Raw genomic sequence first — 16279 nt, 5'->3', positions numbered from 1 at the left:
ATCCCACTTTCCAGCTCTTGGTCCGTAGCCCTGTAGGTTACGGCACTTTAAGTGCACATCCAAGTACTTTTTAAATGTGGTGAGGGTTTCTGCTTCTACCACTCTTTCAAGCAGTGAGTTCCAGACCCCCACCACCCTCTGCGTGAAGAAATATCCCCTCAAATCACCTCTGAACTGCCCCCCAGTTACTTTAAATCTATGTCTCCTGGTTGTTGATCCCTCTGCTAAGGGAAACAGGTCCTTCCTGTCCACTCTATCCAGGCCCCTCATAATTTTATGCACCTCAATCAGGTCTCCCCTCAGCCTCCTCTGTTCCAAAGGAAGCAGAACTCAGCCCATCAAAGACAAATAAGACAGAAAGAAAAATGTTTCTACGGATTGAAATGAAATACAAAAGCCATGAACAGTCAAAGAGAACCAAGGCTTCTATTATGTTAGCTGAAAGGTCAGTGGGAACGAGCACAGTGGATGCATGTGCTAGTAATTGTAAAAGATTTTTTTAGCTACATTAAGAGTCAGACTGTAGTGGGCCATTGAACAATGCCCAAGGACAGATTACAAGGATGCTCAGTGTATGGCTGGGATAGATTCTAAGCAAGTGCATCAGTCTGCACAGTTGAAGTTGAAGTTGATGCTCAACTGACAGCATTAAGTTGTGATGGTGACATGAAAATTGTTATTATTAAAATAGATGAGTATATCATCTTTGATAGAATGAGAAACTTTAAAATAGATCGAACTGCCGGCACAGATGGTATCCTGAAAGAAATGGGACAGATGTGAATCCGGTCCAGGTTACTGACAATCCAGACTAGGTTAGTGGAAATCCAGACCAGGTTAGTGGCAATCCAGGCCAGGTTAGGACAATCCAGTCCAGGTTACTGATAATCCTGACCAGGTTAGTGGCAATCCATACCAGGTTAGTGATAATTCATACAAGGTTAGTGACAACCAGACCAGGTTAGTGACAATCCAGTTAGATCACTGACAACCAGACCAGGTTAGTGACAATCCAGACAGGTTAGTGATAATCCAGTCCAGGTTAGTGACAATTCAGTCCTGGTTAGTGATAATCCAGTCCAGGTTAGTGACAATCCAGACCAGGTTAGTGATAATCCAGACCAGGTTACTGACAATCCAGTTAGGTTAATGACAATCCAGACCAGGTTACTGACAATCCAGTAGATTTCTGCTATTACCTTACAAATCACCAGATTAATTGAATTCAGTTTCATAACTTGGTATTTTGGGAGTTAGACTCACAGGGGGTAATTTTAACCTAACCCACTTCAGTTGCGGTCAATGTTAGCTCCCCATCTGCTGCCAGAGCTGGGGATCATCGAATATCAAGAATATCAAGAATAGGAATCGAAGCACCTTCTGGAAGTCACGGTTTGGAGTTAGATTGGGTGGTGACTCAACTCACCAGACTGTCGGGACAGGTGCAGTACAGATTTTAATCCTAAAATTGATTTTAAAACTCTTTTACAAAATCAGAATAGTGACCATATAAGAAAATTGAGAGCTGCCTTTCCTCTCTAAAGTCCTTGAACGTGCTGTCGTCTCCTAAATCCGTGGCCACCTTTCCCGGAAATCCATGTTTGAGTCCCTCCAATCAGGTTTCCACCACTATCACAGTACTGAAACAGCCTTATGAAAGTCATAAATGACATCCTATGTCTGTGACCGTGGTAAAGAACATAAGGACATAAGAAATAGGAGCAGGAGTAGGCCATTTGGCCCCTAGAGCCTCTCCACTATTCAATAAGATCATGGCTGATCTGATATTGGGCTCAGCTCCACCTCCCTGCCTGCTCCCCATAACATTTTACTCCCTTATCGTTCAAAAAAATCTCATCTCAAATATATTCAATGACCCAGCTTCCACAGCTCTCTGGGGCAGAGAATTCCACAGATTTACAACCCTCTGAGAGAAGAAATTTTTCCTCATCTCAGTTCTAAATGGGCGATCTCTTATTCTGAAACTATGTCCCCTAGTTCAAGATTCCCCCACAAGTGGAAACATCCTCTCAGCATCATATATGTTTCAATAAGATCACCTCTCATTCTTCTAAACTCCAATGAGTATAGGCCCAACCTGCTCAACTTTTCTTCATAAGTTCCTCCTTGTCCTTCTTGAGCTGTCTGCGGCCTTGTGCACGGTTGACCATGCCATCCTCCTCCAACGCTTCTCCACCTTTGTCCAGCCTGCTTTCATTCTTACCTATCCAGTTGTAGCCAAAGAATCACCTGCGCCTGTCCCATTGCCTGTAGAGTCTCCCAAGGATCTATCCTTGACCCTCTCTTATTTCTCATCTAGCTGAAGCCCCTCGGCGACATCATCCAAAAACACATTAGGTTCCACATGTACACTGATGACACACAGTTTATCTCACTACCACCTCTCTCGACCCCTTCAATGTCTCTAATTTGTCAGACTGTTTGTCCGACGTCCAATACTGGATGAGCAGAAATGTCTCCCAACTAAATATTGGAAAGACCAAAGGTATTGTGTTTGGTCCCCGCCAAAAACCCCGTTCCCAAGCCAACCAGCCCGTGGCAACTGTCTGAGGCTGAACCAGACCGTTCACAACCTTTGACCCCAAGCTTCTGACCACATATCTGCTCAGTCACCAGGACTGTCTACCTTCCACCTCCATAACATCGCCCGTCATTGCTTTAGTTTATCTGCTGCTGAAACCCTATTCCAAGCACCTTATACCTCTAAACATGACAATCCAATGCTCTCCTGACCGGACTCCCATCTTCCACCCTCCGTAAACTTGAACTCATCCAAAACTCTTCAGCCCGTATCCCCTCTCTCACCAAGTTCCATTCATCCATGTGCTCGCTGACCTACATTGGCTCCCAGACTGGCAACGCCTCTGGGAATACCTCTGTGTACCTTCTTCGGTGAACGACGTCTCCCTTGCTCAAAGGCTGAGCAAGCCGCCACCTTCAGCTGAACCAGACATCGAAGTGCAGATCCATTTGCAGATCCCTGAGGCACAGGCCGCTCATCACCACCATGAGGAGGTAAAGACCGAGCAGTGGACGACCATCCAAAGCCGACGACCTTTTTGTGATGATGCAAAAGGCTCGAGTTCGACCAAGCAGAGTGGGACTCTGGCCGAAATGATCCGAATGCGTCTTCCCGATGCCAGAGGCAAAACCCCTGGGGAGGAAGATCACGGCATCATGAACATGGATGAGAGTGTGTCCAGACCACGGAACACAAGAGCTCCCAGACCATGGGACTAGAAAGCGTCCAGACCACGGAACGCAAGAGCTCCCAGACCATGGGACTAGAGAGCGTCCAGACCACGGAACGCAAGAGCTCCCAGACCATGGGACTAGAGAGCGTCCAGACCACGGGACGTTGCCGCAATGAAACAGCGGCATGTATTGCCCACAAGGAAGATGACTAGGCTTGGGACAAAGGTAAAGGGGCGGCCGCTGAGAAGGCCATGAACGCATTACATTCCACTAAGTTGTTTGCACTGTGCTTAGAAACATAGAAACATAGAAAATAGGTGCAGGAGTAGGCCATTCGGCCCTTCGAGCCTGCACCATTCAATAAGATCATGGCTGATCATTCACCTCAGTACCCCTTTCCCGCTTTCTCTCCATATCACTTGAACCCTTTAGCCGTAAGAGCCATATCTAACTCCCTCTTGAATATATCCAATGAACTGGCATCAACAACTCTGCTAGGGAATTCCACAGGTTAACAACTCTCTGAGTGAAGAAGTTTCTCCTCATCTCAGTCCTAAATGGCTTACCCCTTATCCTTAGACTGTGTCCCCTGGTCCTGGACTTCCCCAACATCGGGAACATTCTTCCTGTATCTAACTTGTCCAGTCCCGTCAGAATTTTATATGTTTCTATGCGATCCCCTCTCATCCTTCTAAACTCCAGTGAATACAGGCCCAGTTGATCCAGTCTCTCCTCATATGTCAGTCCTGCAATCCCGGGAATCAGTCTGGTGAACCTTCGCTGCACTCCCTCAATAGCAAGAACGTCCTTCCTCAGATTAGGAGAACAAAACTGAACACAATATTCCAGGTGAGGCCTCACTAAGGCCCTGTACAACTGCAGTAAGACTTCCCTGCTCCTATACTCAAATCCCCTTGCTATGAAGGCCAACATACCATTTGCCTTCTTCACCGCCTGCTATACCTGCATGCCAACTTTCAATGACTGATGTACCATGACAACCAGGTCTCGTTACACCTCCCCTTTTCCTAATGTGCCACCATTCAGATAATATTCTGCCTTCGTGTTTTTCCTCCAAAGTGGATAACCTCACATTTATCCACATTATACTGCATTTTCCCACTCACCTAACCTGTCCAAGTCACCCTGCAGCCTAGTAGCGTCTCCTCACAGCTCACACCGCCACCCAGCTTAGTGTCATCTGCAAACCTGGAGATATTACACTCAATTCCTGCATCTAAATCATTAACATATATTGTAAATAGCTGGGTCCCAGCACTGAGCCCTGCAGCACCCTACTAGTCACTGCCTGCCATTCTGAAAAGGACCCATTTATCCCGACTCTCTGCTTCCTGTCTGCCAACCAGTTCTCTATCCACGTCAGTACATTACCCCTAATACCATGTGCTTTAATTTTGCACACCAATCTCTTGTGTGGGGCCTTGGCAAAAGCCTTTTGAAAGTCCAAATATACCACTTCCACTGTTTCTCCCTTGTCCACTCTACTAGTTACATCCTCAAAACATTCCAGAAGATTTGTCAAGCATGATTTCCGTTTCATAAATCCATGCTGACTTAGACCGGTCATTTCACTGCTTTCCAAATGCGCTGCTATTTCATCTTTAATAATTGATTCCAACATTTTTCCTACTACTGATGTCAGGCTAACCAGTCTATAATTACCCGTTTTCTCTCTCCCTCCTTTTTTAAAAAGTGGTGTTACATTAGCTACCCTCCAGTCTATAGGAACTGATCCAGAGTTCATAGACTGTTGGAAAATGATCACCAATTCATCCACTATTTCTCAGGCCACTTCCTTAAGTACTCTGGGATGCAGACTCTCAGGCTGCCGGGATTTATCGACCTTCAATCCCATCAATTTCCCTAACACAATTCCCCGCCTAATAAGGATTTCCTTCAGTTCCTCCTCACTAGACCCTCAGTCCCCTAGTATTTCTGGAAGATTATTTGTGTCTTCCTTCCTGAAGACAGAACCAAAGTATTTGTTCAATTGGTCTGCCATTTATTTGTTCCCCATTATAAATTCACCTGATTCTGACTGCAAGGGCCTACATTAGTCCTCACTAATCTTTTTCTCTTCACATATCTATAGAATTTTTTGCAGTCAGTTTTTATGTTCCTGGCAAGCTTCCTCTCATACTCTATTTTCCCCCTCCTAATTAAATCCTTTGTCTTCCTCTGCTGAATTCTAAATTTCTCCCAGTCCTCAGGTTTTCTGGCCAATTTATATGCATCTTTCTTGGATTTAACATTTTCCTTAATTTCCCTTGTTAGGCACGGTTGAGCCACCTTCCCTGTTTTATTTTTTACAATTGTTGAAGTTCATCCATGTGATCTTTAAATGTTTGCCATTGCCTATCCACCATCAACCCTTTAAGTATCATTTGCCAGTGTATTCTAGCCAATTCACATCTCATACCATCAAAGTTACCTTTCCTTAAGTCTCTGAATTAACTGTGTCACTCTCCATCTTAATAAAGAATTCTACCATATTATGGTCACTCTTCCCCAAGGGGCCTCACCAACAAAATTTCTAATTAGTCTTTTCTCATTACACATTACCCAGTCTGGGATGACCAGCTCTCTCGTTGGTTGCTCGACATATTGCTCTAGAAAACCATCCCTAATAAACTCCAGGAAATCCTCCTCCACCGTATTGCTACCAGTTTGGTTAGCCCAATCTATATGTAGATTAAAGTCACCCATGAAAACTACTGTATCTTTATTGCACGCATCTCTAATTTCTTGTTTGATGCTGCCCCAACCTCACTACTACTTATTTGGTGGTCTGTACACAACTTCCACTAGTGTTTTCTGCCCTTTGGTATTCCGTAGCGCCACCCATACAGATTCCACATCATCCAAGCTAATGTCCTTCCTTACTATTGCGTTAATTTCCTCTCTAACCAGCAACGCTACCCCACCTCCTATTCCTTTCTGTCTATCCTTCCTGAATGTTGAATACCCCTGGATGTTGAGTTCCCAGCCTTGGTCACCCTCGAGCCATATCTCCGTGATGCCAATTATATCATATTCATTAATTTCTGCCTGTGTAGTTAATTCGTCCACCTTATTACAAATACTCCTCGCACTAAGGCACAGAGCCTTCAGGCTTGTCTTTTTAACACACTTTGCCCCTTTAGAATTTTGCTGTAATGTGGCCCTTTTTCATTTTTGCCTTGGGTTTCTCTGCCCTCCTCTTTTACTTTTCTTCTTTCTATCTTTTGCTTCTGTCCCCATTCTACTTCCCTTTGTCTCCCTGCATAGGTTCCCATCCCCCTGCCATATTAGTTTAACTCCTCCCCAACAGCACTAGAAAATACTCCCCCAGGAAATTGGTTCAGGTCCTGCCCAGGTGCAGACCGTCCGATTTGTACTGGTCCCACCTCCCCCAGAACCGGTTCCAATGTCCCAGGAATTTGAATCCCTCCCTTCTGCACCACTGCTCAAGCCACGTATTCATCTGAACTATCCTGCGATTCCTACTCTGACTAGTGGCACTGGTAGCAATCCTGAGATTACTACCTTTGAGGTCCTACTTTTTAATTTAACTCCTAGCTCCCTAAATTCAGCTTGTTGACTTCATCCCGTTTTTTTTACCTATATCGTTGGTACCTATATGCACCACGACAACTGGCCATTCACCCTCCCCCTCCAAAATGTCCTGCAACTGCTCTGAGACATCCTTGACCCTTGTACCAGTGAGGCAACATAACATCCTGGAGTCTCGATTGCGGCTGCAGAAACATCTATCTATTCCCCTTACAATCGAATTCCCGACCACTCTAGCTCTTCCACTCTTTTTCCTGCCCTCCTGTGCAGAAGAGCCACCCACGGTGCCATGGACTTGGCTGCTGCTGCCCTCCCCTGATGAGTCATCCCCCCCAGCAATACCCAAAACGATGTATCTGTTTTGGAGGCGATGACCGCAGTGGACCTCTGCACTACCTTCCTTCCACTGCTCTTCTGGTTACCCATCCCCTCTCTCTCTGTGAGCGCTCTTTCGCGGCCAATAATGTATTATCATATGGGGTCGGGGGTACCTTACAGCAAGCCAAAGTAGTGGGCGAACTCCAACCAGTTGTATATGCATCTAACAAAGTATTCATTGCAAGTGATGTATTATCAACGGGGTCGGGCATGTTGTGCAGCAAGCCAAAGTAGCGGTCGAGCCCCAACGGGTTGTACATGTATCCAATAAGCTAACCAAGGCAGTAGCCTGTGTTCATGGGACAAAAAAGACGTACCAAAGAGTGTCGCAATACTTGCTTGAGTCAGGGAAGCTGCAAATCTCACAGTTTTTGGAGAGCAGAGGCACCATTATCAATGGTTTGTTTTGAAAATGTCTAACACTGTCTGTGCACTGTAACATGATCCGCCACGGGCCAGGCACTGAGAACGGCACTGATGCCCTCGGTTGGCTTCCATTGCCCATCACCGGGGTGGAAACGGCGCAGCCCGCATACCTGCTTGTTGTTATGGAAGTGATAGAAAGCGAGCGGTCAAGCGTAACAGTTTAGGACCTGGACCAGCCAGGATCCCACGTTACCGCCTGCTAACGGCGGACCGTTAGACGGGATGTTGCAACTTATCAGTCGCAAAGACGAAATGCTCATCCCATCAGATGGGGCAATCCTGCAATGTTGCAAAGAAAGGCAGGGAGGCTACACAAAGTTGATGGTCCGGGGCCTCCATACCATGGCCCAGGATCCACGAGGACCACACGGCCTCCAACCCACTACTGAAAGTCTCAAGGCCATATCGGCCATCCTGGGCTTGCCAGACCTTTGGGTCAGTGACAATAGTCCGGAGCGGGTAGCCCAAATCATAAAGCCTTGCAGCATATGTGTCATGGTAGACTCCCTACTGACCCGGCTATCCCGGGTGCTCCGCAGTCACCGGACAGACTCACTCAGAACTGAGCCTTTCATATGCTATCAACAGAGAATGTACCATGATCACACGGCTCCTCCACGCGACATCAGAATAAATGATGTGGACCATGATCATGGCCCCAGGTGGGCAGCTAGCACTGTATTAGCCAAAGAGAGGAATGGGGTGTTTGTGATGAAAATGGAGTGTTTGTTGTGAAACCACGTAATGGGCAAACACAAAAAGCATTTGGACCAGACCAAACTGCGAACTACAGATAACCAGGAAGCACTGTGAAAGGACCTGGCCCCCAGCGACCCACTAACTCAATCGACCTCGCTATCAACCACGAGGATGAACCCACCATGCCCGTCAGTCCGATCAGACCAGCCGCACGGCCGTGCAGCAATGATCCAACCAACTCACCCATGCCAGGACTTCAACTCAGGCGATCGACCCGGGAACACACTGCGCCAGATCGCCTCAACTTGCAAATAACTTGTACATAAGACTTTGGTGGGGGAGTGATGTTATGTATGTATGTAAACCTCACCAATATGTAAGACTTGCCACTAGGGGGCACACCTGTGGGAGATCCAAGGATCACCTGTGCACCCTGGGCTATCAGGTATAAAAGGTGATTCACCATGCTGCTTCCTCACTCTGGAGTCTGAATAAAGAGACCAAGGTCACAACAGTTTGAACTTAAAATACAGTCTTGTGGAGTTATTCTGAACATAACTCAATTTAAAAATCCTCATCCTTGTTTACAAATCCATCCATGACCTCGCCCCTCCTTATCTCTGTAACCTCCTCGAGTCCTACAAACCTCTGAGATCTCTGCACTCCTCTAATTCTAGCCGCTTGCGCATCTCCGATTTTAATTGTTCCACCATTAGTGGTCTAGCCTTCAGCTGTCTCGGCCCTAAACCTTAGAAACAAAAACATAGAAAATAGGTGTAGGAGTAGGCCATTCGGCCCTTCGAGCCTGCACCACCATTCAATATTGGTGATCATAATGGCTGATCATTCCCTCAGTACCCCTTTCCTGCTTTCTCTCCATACCCCTTGATCCCTTTAGCCGTAAGGGCCATATCTAACTCCCTCTTGAATATATCCAATGAACTGGCTTCAACAACTCTCTGCGGTAGGGAATTCCACAGGTTAACAATTCTCTGAGTGACGAAGTTTCTCCTCATCTCAGTCCTAAATGGCTTACCCCTTATCCTTAGACTGTGTCCCCTGGTTCTAGACTTCCCCAACATCGGAAACATTCTACCTGCATTTAACTTGTCCAGTCCCGTCAGAATTTTATATGTTTCTATGAGATCCCCTTTCATCCTTCTAAACTCCAGTGAATACAGGCCCAGTCGATCCAGTCTCTCCTCATATGTCAGTCCTGCCATCCTGGGAATCAGTCTGGTGAACCTTCGCTGCACTCCCTCAATAGCAAGAATGTCCTTCCTCAGATTAGGAGACCAAAACTGAACACAATATTCCAGGTGAGGCCTCACCAAGGCCCTGTACAACTGCAGTAAGACCTCCCTGCTCCTATACTCAAATCCCCTAGCTATGAAGGCCAACATACCATTTGCCTTCTTCACCACCTGCTGTACCTGCATGCCAACTTTCAATGACTGATGTACCATGACACCCAGGTCTTAGGGAATTCCCTCCCTAAACCTCGCTGCCTCTCTACCTGTATTTCCTCCTGTAAGTTGCTTCTTAAACCTACCTCTTTGACCAAGTCTTTCCTCGTATCTCCTTATGTGGCTCGGTGTCACAATCTTGTTTGATGTCGCTCCTGTGAAGTGTCTTGGGGCGTTTCTCTTTGTTGAAGGTGCTTTATGTTGTTGTTATGGTGAAACCTGTATCTTTATCTCTGTCAAGTGCACAATGGAAATATATATGGAAACATATCATTTTGATGTGGTACAGAAATGTATTGTAATAATCTCATCAGAAATGACACGTTTGTGATAAACAGATCAGATTGATGATTTGGATTTTATTTGATGGTTGGTGCCTGCGAATAAATATTTGGTGGCTCCATCATTTCATTCTTCATCTGAGATTCATATGTCTAAGTTCTGATCCTGCTGCGTAATTGTGCGATCCATTTCTGAACCTTTTTTTGGGGTGGTGAGTTTTTGCAGCGGTCAAACTGAGGCATGTTAGTACGAGAGATTGGAAAACATTCCTATTTCAGTCACGCAGACCGGAATTTTGCCTGCGCTGTGAGGGCGGGTTCGGCGGCAGATCCGCTGTCAAAATGGGAAAGATTGACAGCAGGTCGACAGCCAGTTGCCGATCGGCCTCCATGCTCGTCTCCCAAGTGCCGGTTCTGTCAGCGCTTTACAGACCCGACGGCAAGCGGCAGGGGAGGCAATTGACATCATTAAGTACCTTGTAACAAGCTATTAAACAGCATTTTACCATCATCATCATCATCATAGGCAGTCCCTCGGAATCGAGGAAGACTTGCTTCCACTCTAAAAGTGAGTCCTTAGTTGGCTGAACAGTCCAATACGAGAACCACAGTCCCTGTCAGAGGCAGGACAGATAGTCTTTGAGGGAAAGGGTGGGTGGGATTGGTTTGCTGCATGCTTTTGATTTCAGCATGCTCTCGGCGACAAGACTCAATGTGCTCAGCGCCCTCCCGGATGCACTTCCTCCACTTAAGCTGGTCTTTGGCCAGGGACTTCCAGGTGTCAGTGGAGATGTTGGGCTTTATCAGGGAGTTGAGGGTGTCCCTGTTACGTTTCCTCTGACCACCTTTGGCTCGTTTGCCGTGAAGGAGTTCCGAGTAGAGCGCTTGCTTTGGGAGTCTCGTGTCTGGCATGTGGACGATGTGGCCCGCCCAGCGGAGCTGATCAAGTGTGGTCAGTGCTTCAGTGCTGGGGATGTTGTCCTGGTCAAGGATGCTAAAGTTGGTGCGTCTGTCCTCTCAGGAAATTTGCAGGATCTTGCGCAGACATCATTGGTGGTATTTCTCCATTACCGTCATTAACAGCTTGTTAAAAGGTACTTAAACAGCATTTTATCATGCACTTACCATTTTTCCAGCTTTCACGGCACTCGGCGATCACATCAGGTAAATAGGTCGGGTCTTCAATGAGTATCCATTCTTCTGAATAGTCGAGGCTGCAAAAGTGGTATAAACGCTGCTATTTCACAGCTGTTCACTTTCCAATCTTAGAAGCTGGAGTCTTCATGATTTGGACGACACTTTTGAGCTTTATGCAGGTTGGAAATATTTGGAGTAAACTCTCTATCCCTTGTCACCTCCTTGGAGCAACCTCTCTCACCATTGGCAGATCGCTTCTGTCATCTCAACTTCAGCTGCCATCTATTCCAGCAGCATCGGTGCCCTTGAGAAAATCTCACCTTGGTCCTCAGAATCCCACCACGATCAGCCCCAACACTAACATCACCAGGCACACCAGCATCACCAGGCACACCAGCATCACTAGTCGCACCAGCAGCACCACCACCAACACCAACCTTCTCCGCCATCAACTGATGCTGCCCAGGACACAGGGCATCAGTACCTGACCATATTGCTGCCCGGGAGGCCAGGGATGGCCTCACCATGGCCAGATTTACTTCACTTGACGCTGTACACCCTGGCTGCCACATGATGCACCAGGTTGGCACCACCCCACACCAGCACCATAAAGCATTCCTGCAATGCCCAAGCCGTTCCTTTCACACTCTACCATTGCGGGGATTACCGTTATGCCTCACCATTCACTAGAACTCACTAAGCCACTTTCAAAGCTGCGCACTAATCTGTCCAAGAAGGCAAAGTGTTGAAAATAAAGATTTCAATGTTTGACAACGCAGGAACAGAAACTTTACGTGAATATTGGCTAAAAGACCCAAGTCCCTACCCTTATATGTTGTTAGTTCATATGATTAGGCAAGGGTGAAGGTGAGTGTGAGGGGTGGCTAGAGAGATGGGGATGTGATAATGTAGATAGAGAGAGAGGGATGGGTGGAGGTGTAAGGTAAGTTGGTGTGAGTACAACCTCTGAATTACTAATCCAGTAACATAATCATTATGCTACCGTATCTCTACTGCCTACTGTGCAAAGACCTTGTGTGTGTCTGGACTTGGTTGAATGCAATAAAAGGAATATTTGGTGTCAGATTCAAACTGTCCTACAGCTTTCATCAGAACCTGAAGGTGCTATCAGATGTTGCTGGTTGCCTACTTTTATGATGGAGAATACAGATTGGAGTGAGGGAGGTGGTTATTCTCTTGGGCACCGTACTTCTTTTGAATTTATTCATTCATGGGATGTGGGTGTCGCTGGCAAGGTGGTGGTGAGCCGCCTTCTTGAACCGCTGCAGTCCCTGTGGTCAAGGTGCTCCCACAGTGCTGTTAGGGAGGGAGTTCCAGGATTTTGACCCAGCGGCGATATATTTCCAAGTCAGGATGCTGTGTGACTTGGAGGGGAACTTGGAGCCAATGGTGTTCCCATGTGCCTGCTGCCCTTGTCCTTCTCGGCGGTAGAGGTCGCTGATTTAGGAAGCGTTGTGGAAGAAGCCTTGGCGAGTTGCTGCAGTGCATCTTGTAGATGGTACACACTGCAGGCACGGTGCGCCGGTGGTGGAGGGAGTGAACGTTTAGGGTGGTGGGTGGGGTGCCAATCAAGCGGGCTGCTTTGTCCTGCTTACAGAATGCTGTACAGGCAAGAAGCTAAATGAAGTTCGGGACTCAGAGCCTGTTATATTAATCAAACTGCATTGTTTAATTACATCATGAAAAAAAAGATACGGGCATCGATTCAAGAGTGATAAGCCTAAAGCTTAGAGTGAGGATGTGAAATACGCAGCGCCTTCTGTTTTACATTAACATGTTCAAAGAGCAATTAGAGTTGATAAATGCCTTTCTCTGATTGTGTGTTTCAGATACTTGGGAATAACGCGTCCTCTGACATACCCGGTGAGACAAGATGGAAGGTCGATGGCCAAAATGGTGATCACTGTTTGGCTTCTTTCAGCATCCATAACCTTACCTCCGTTGTTTGGTTGGGCCAAAAATGTTACGGTGGACAGGATGTGTCTCATCAGCCAAGACTTTGGCTACACTGTCTACTCTACAGGGGTGGCCTTTTACATCCCCATGACTGTCATGCTGATTATGTATTACAGGATCTACAAAGCTGCTAAAATAAGTGCGGAGAAGCACAAGTTCATAAGTATTCCCCGGCAGTACGAGCAGGACGGAGTCTACAACATGGAGGAGGACATCCGAGCCCACCATGCCACCAAGCGGTCCAAGGCCGCAGAGGAATGCGCCACCTTGTCTAAGCTCCTCAGGCACGACCGCAAGAACATTTCTATCTTTAAGAGGGAGCAAAAGGCAGCGCGGACACTGGGGATCATCGTCGGGGCCTTCACGTTCTGCTGGCTGCCCTTCTTCCTGCTCTCCGCCGCTCGTCCTTTCATCTGCGGGATCGAATGCAGCTGCATGCCGCTGAGGTTGGAGAGAACGTTGCTGTGGCTGGGCTACACCAACTCCCTCATCAACCCACTCATCTACGCCTTCTTCAACCGGGACCTGAGGACTACTTTCTGGAACCTGCTGCGTTGCAAGTACAGGAACATCAACAGGAGGCTGTCGGCCGCCAGCATGCACGAGGCACTCAAAGCCACCGAGAGACACGATTGCATCTTGTAATCCGAGCCCTATTAACCACCGCAGATCCGGAAGTTTAGCAACCAACCAGGAAGGGGAATGATTCAAAAGAGAACCGGAACCACAGATAGTCCGTCAGGGGATTCCGTAAAACATTCGATCCTGTATAGATGCAAACATTTGCAAAAAACGAAACTGCGATTCTTTTTGCGAGTGACCCAAACACTGCCAGGCATCATGAAGGCTGTCGCTTTATTTATTTTTACTTTTAAAAGCTGGCCGATAGAACTGACAGATGGCAAAAGCGAATGTCGTTGCACTGAGAGGCATCCACGCCATATGATGAGAAGATCAAACAGAACCTCTCTAAGGGGGAACAGCTCTCTGAATCCAAACTTCTGGATTGATCTCAATCCTTCTCCAGAGATCAAGTGGATCAGCCAATTGATCTGGGCCAAGCTTGTCCAGGAAAAATGGAAAGGTTCTGAATTGCAAACAGCGAACAAGTTTTGGATTAAATGGACTTTTAAAGTATTGCGAGACTGAATCATGGAGGAGAATAGGTCGAAAAGTGACTGAAAGCAGGAGGCTAAAATGAAGAGTCAGCTGTTGAACCAAGCTGGAAGACTTTTTCGGAGTTTGTAATGTCCTGAAATACTAAACCAGGATTTATTTGTGAAAAGCGATCAAAACCACAGAAGACAGAAAGTAGCCTTACGGACAAATTCATTGCATTCGAAGGTATTAGGGGCTTGGACTGGGAGGTCATTGAATATTTGCTATTGAACAAACTGAAGTTAAAATTCTACCTTTGTTTTGATATTACCAATCACAAGCGTTATTGTGTCAAGACAATGGATAATTTTTGATGTTTGGACACAAAGTGCGGGATAACCCAGAAGGATACATACAAACATATAGATAATGAGGGGGCTCGACAAGATGGATGCAGAGAGGATATTTCCAGTCATAGGGGAAACTAAAACTCGGGGACATAGTCTCAGAATAAGCGGCCGCCCATTTAAAACTGAGAAGCAGAGGAATTTCTTCTCTCGGAGGATTGTAAATCTATGGAATTCTCTGCCCAGTGAGCTGTGGAGGTTGGGACATTGAATGTAATTAAGGCGGTGATAGTCCACGATCAGATCAGCCATGATTGTATTAAATGTCGGAACAGACTCGAGGGGCCAAATGGCCTATTCCTGCTCCTATTTCTTATGTTCTTATGATACACCATGCTGTCAGACCCTGGCTAAAGCTTTGGCTGTCACTCATTGCAATAAACAATGCATCTGCATGAGCACAGGTTCAGAAACTCATTTATACTGTCATCATCATAGGCAGTCCCTTGAAATCGAGGAAGACTTGCTTCCACTCTAAAAGTAAGTTCTCGGGTGACTGAACAGTCCAATACAGGAATTACAGTCTCTGTCACAGGTGGGACAGACAGTGGTTGGAGGAAAGGGTGGGTGGGGAGTCTGGTTTGCCGCACGCTCTTCCGCTGCCTGCGCTTGTTTTCTGCATGCTCTCAGTGACGAGACTCGAGGTGCTCAGCACCCTCCCGGATGCTCTTCCTCCACTTAGGGCAGTCTCTGGCCAGGGACTCCCAGGTGTCGTTGGGGATATTTCAGTTTATCAAAGAGGCTTTGAGGGTGTATATTGGAGAAGAAAAACTTGCATTTATATATCACCTTTCATGTCCTCAGCCAATGAAGTACTTTTTGAAGTGCACTCATTGTTGTAATGTAGGAAAGGCGGCAGCCAAACTGCTCACAAACAGCAGTGTGATAAAGACCAGATAACCTGTTTTATTGGTGATGTTGATTGATGGATAAATATTGGCCAAGACACCGGGGATAACTCCCATGCTCCTCTTCAAAAGAGCACCATGGGATCATTTACGTCCACCTGAGAGGGCAGTCGAGGATTCGGTTTAATGTCTCATCCGAATGACGGCACCTCCGACAGTGCAGCACTCCCTCAGTACTGCACTGGGAGTGCGAGGCTGAATTATGTGTTCCAGTCTCTGAAATGGGATTCGTTGCCAGGCGCCCATTTAAAGGCCTGCCTAATCAGTTGATGTAGGCGGGCAAATGGGTTCACCAGGACCTCCGCCAGACTTGCAACTTGCAGCCCGTTTGTTCAGGTGAGAAACAGGCAGCCGGAAGTTGAAAGTCTCCCTCAGAAACTCTGATTGGTTTAACAGTAAGACTTGGATTTATATAGCGCCTTTCATGGCCACCAGACATCTCAAAGTGCTTTACAGCCAATTAAGTACTTTTGGAATGTCGTCACTGTTATGATATAGGAAACGCAGCAGCCAATTTACGCACAGCAAGCTCTCACAAACAGCAGCATGATGATGACCAGATAATCTGTTCTTAGAAAGATCGAAAATAGGTGCAGGAGTAGGCCATTCAGCCCTTCGAGCCTGCACCGCCATTCAATGAGTTCATGGCTGAACATGCAACTTCAGTACCCCATTCCTGCTTTCTCGCCATACCCCTTGATCCCCCTAGTAGT

At 46.7% G+C, this 16279-nt stretch overlaps 1 protein-coding gene across 1 annotated transcript in view; it reads left to right on the top strand.

Annotated features, from left to right (window-relative positions):
• LOC139229648 (5-hydroxytryptamine receptor 7-like) overlaps window positions 1–13798 on the top strand; it is a 57220-nt gene extending 43422 nt beyond the window's left edge. Inside the window, exon 2 of the mRNA XM_070861172.1 lies at window positions 13027–13798. Within this exon, the coding sequence (XP_070717273.1) occupies window positions 13027–13798 (772 nt within the window). The remainder of the gene's footprint in view (window positions 1–13026) is intronic.
• Window positions 13799–16279: the final 2481 nt, after the last annotated feature.

Source organism: Pristiophorus japonicus, chromosome 2 (assembly GCF_044704955.1).
Source record: "Pristiophorus japonicus isolate sPriJap1 chromosome 2, sPriJap1.hap1, whole genome shotgun sequence".
Classification (NCBI taxonomy): domain Eukaryota; kingdom Metazoa; phylum Chordata; class Chondrichthyes; family Pristiophoridae; genus Pristiophorus; species Pristiophorus japonicus.
Note: the sequence above shows the minus strand (reverse complement) of the source record. Positions and strands in the feature narration are given on the sequence as shown.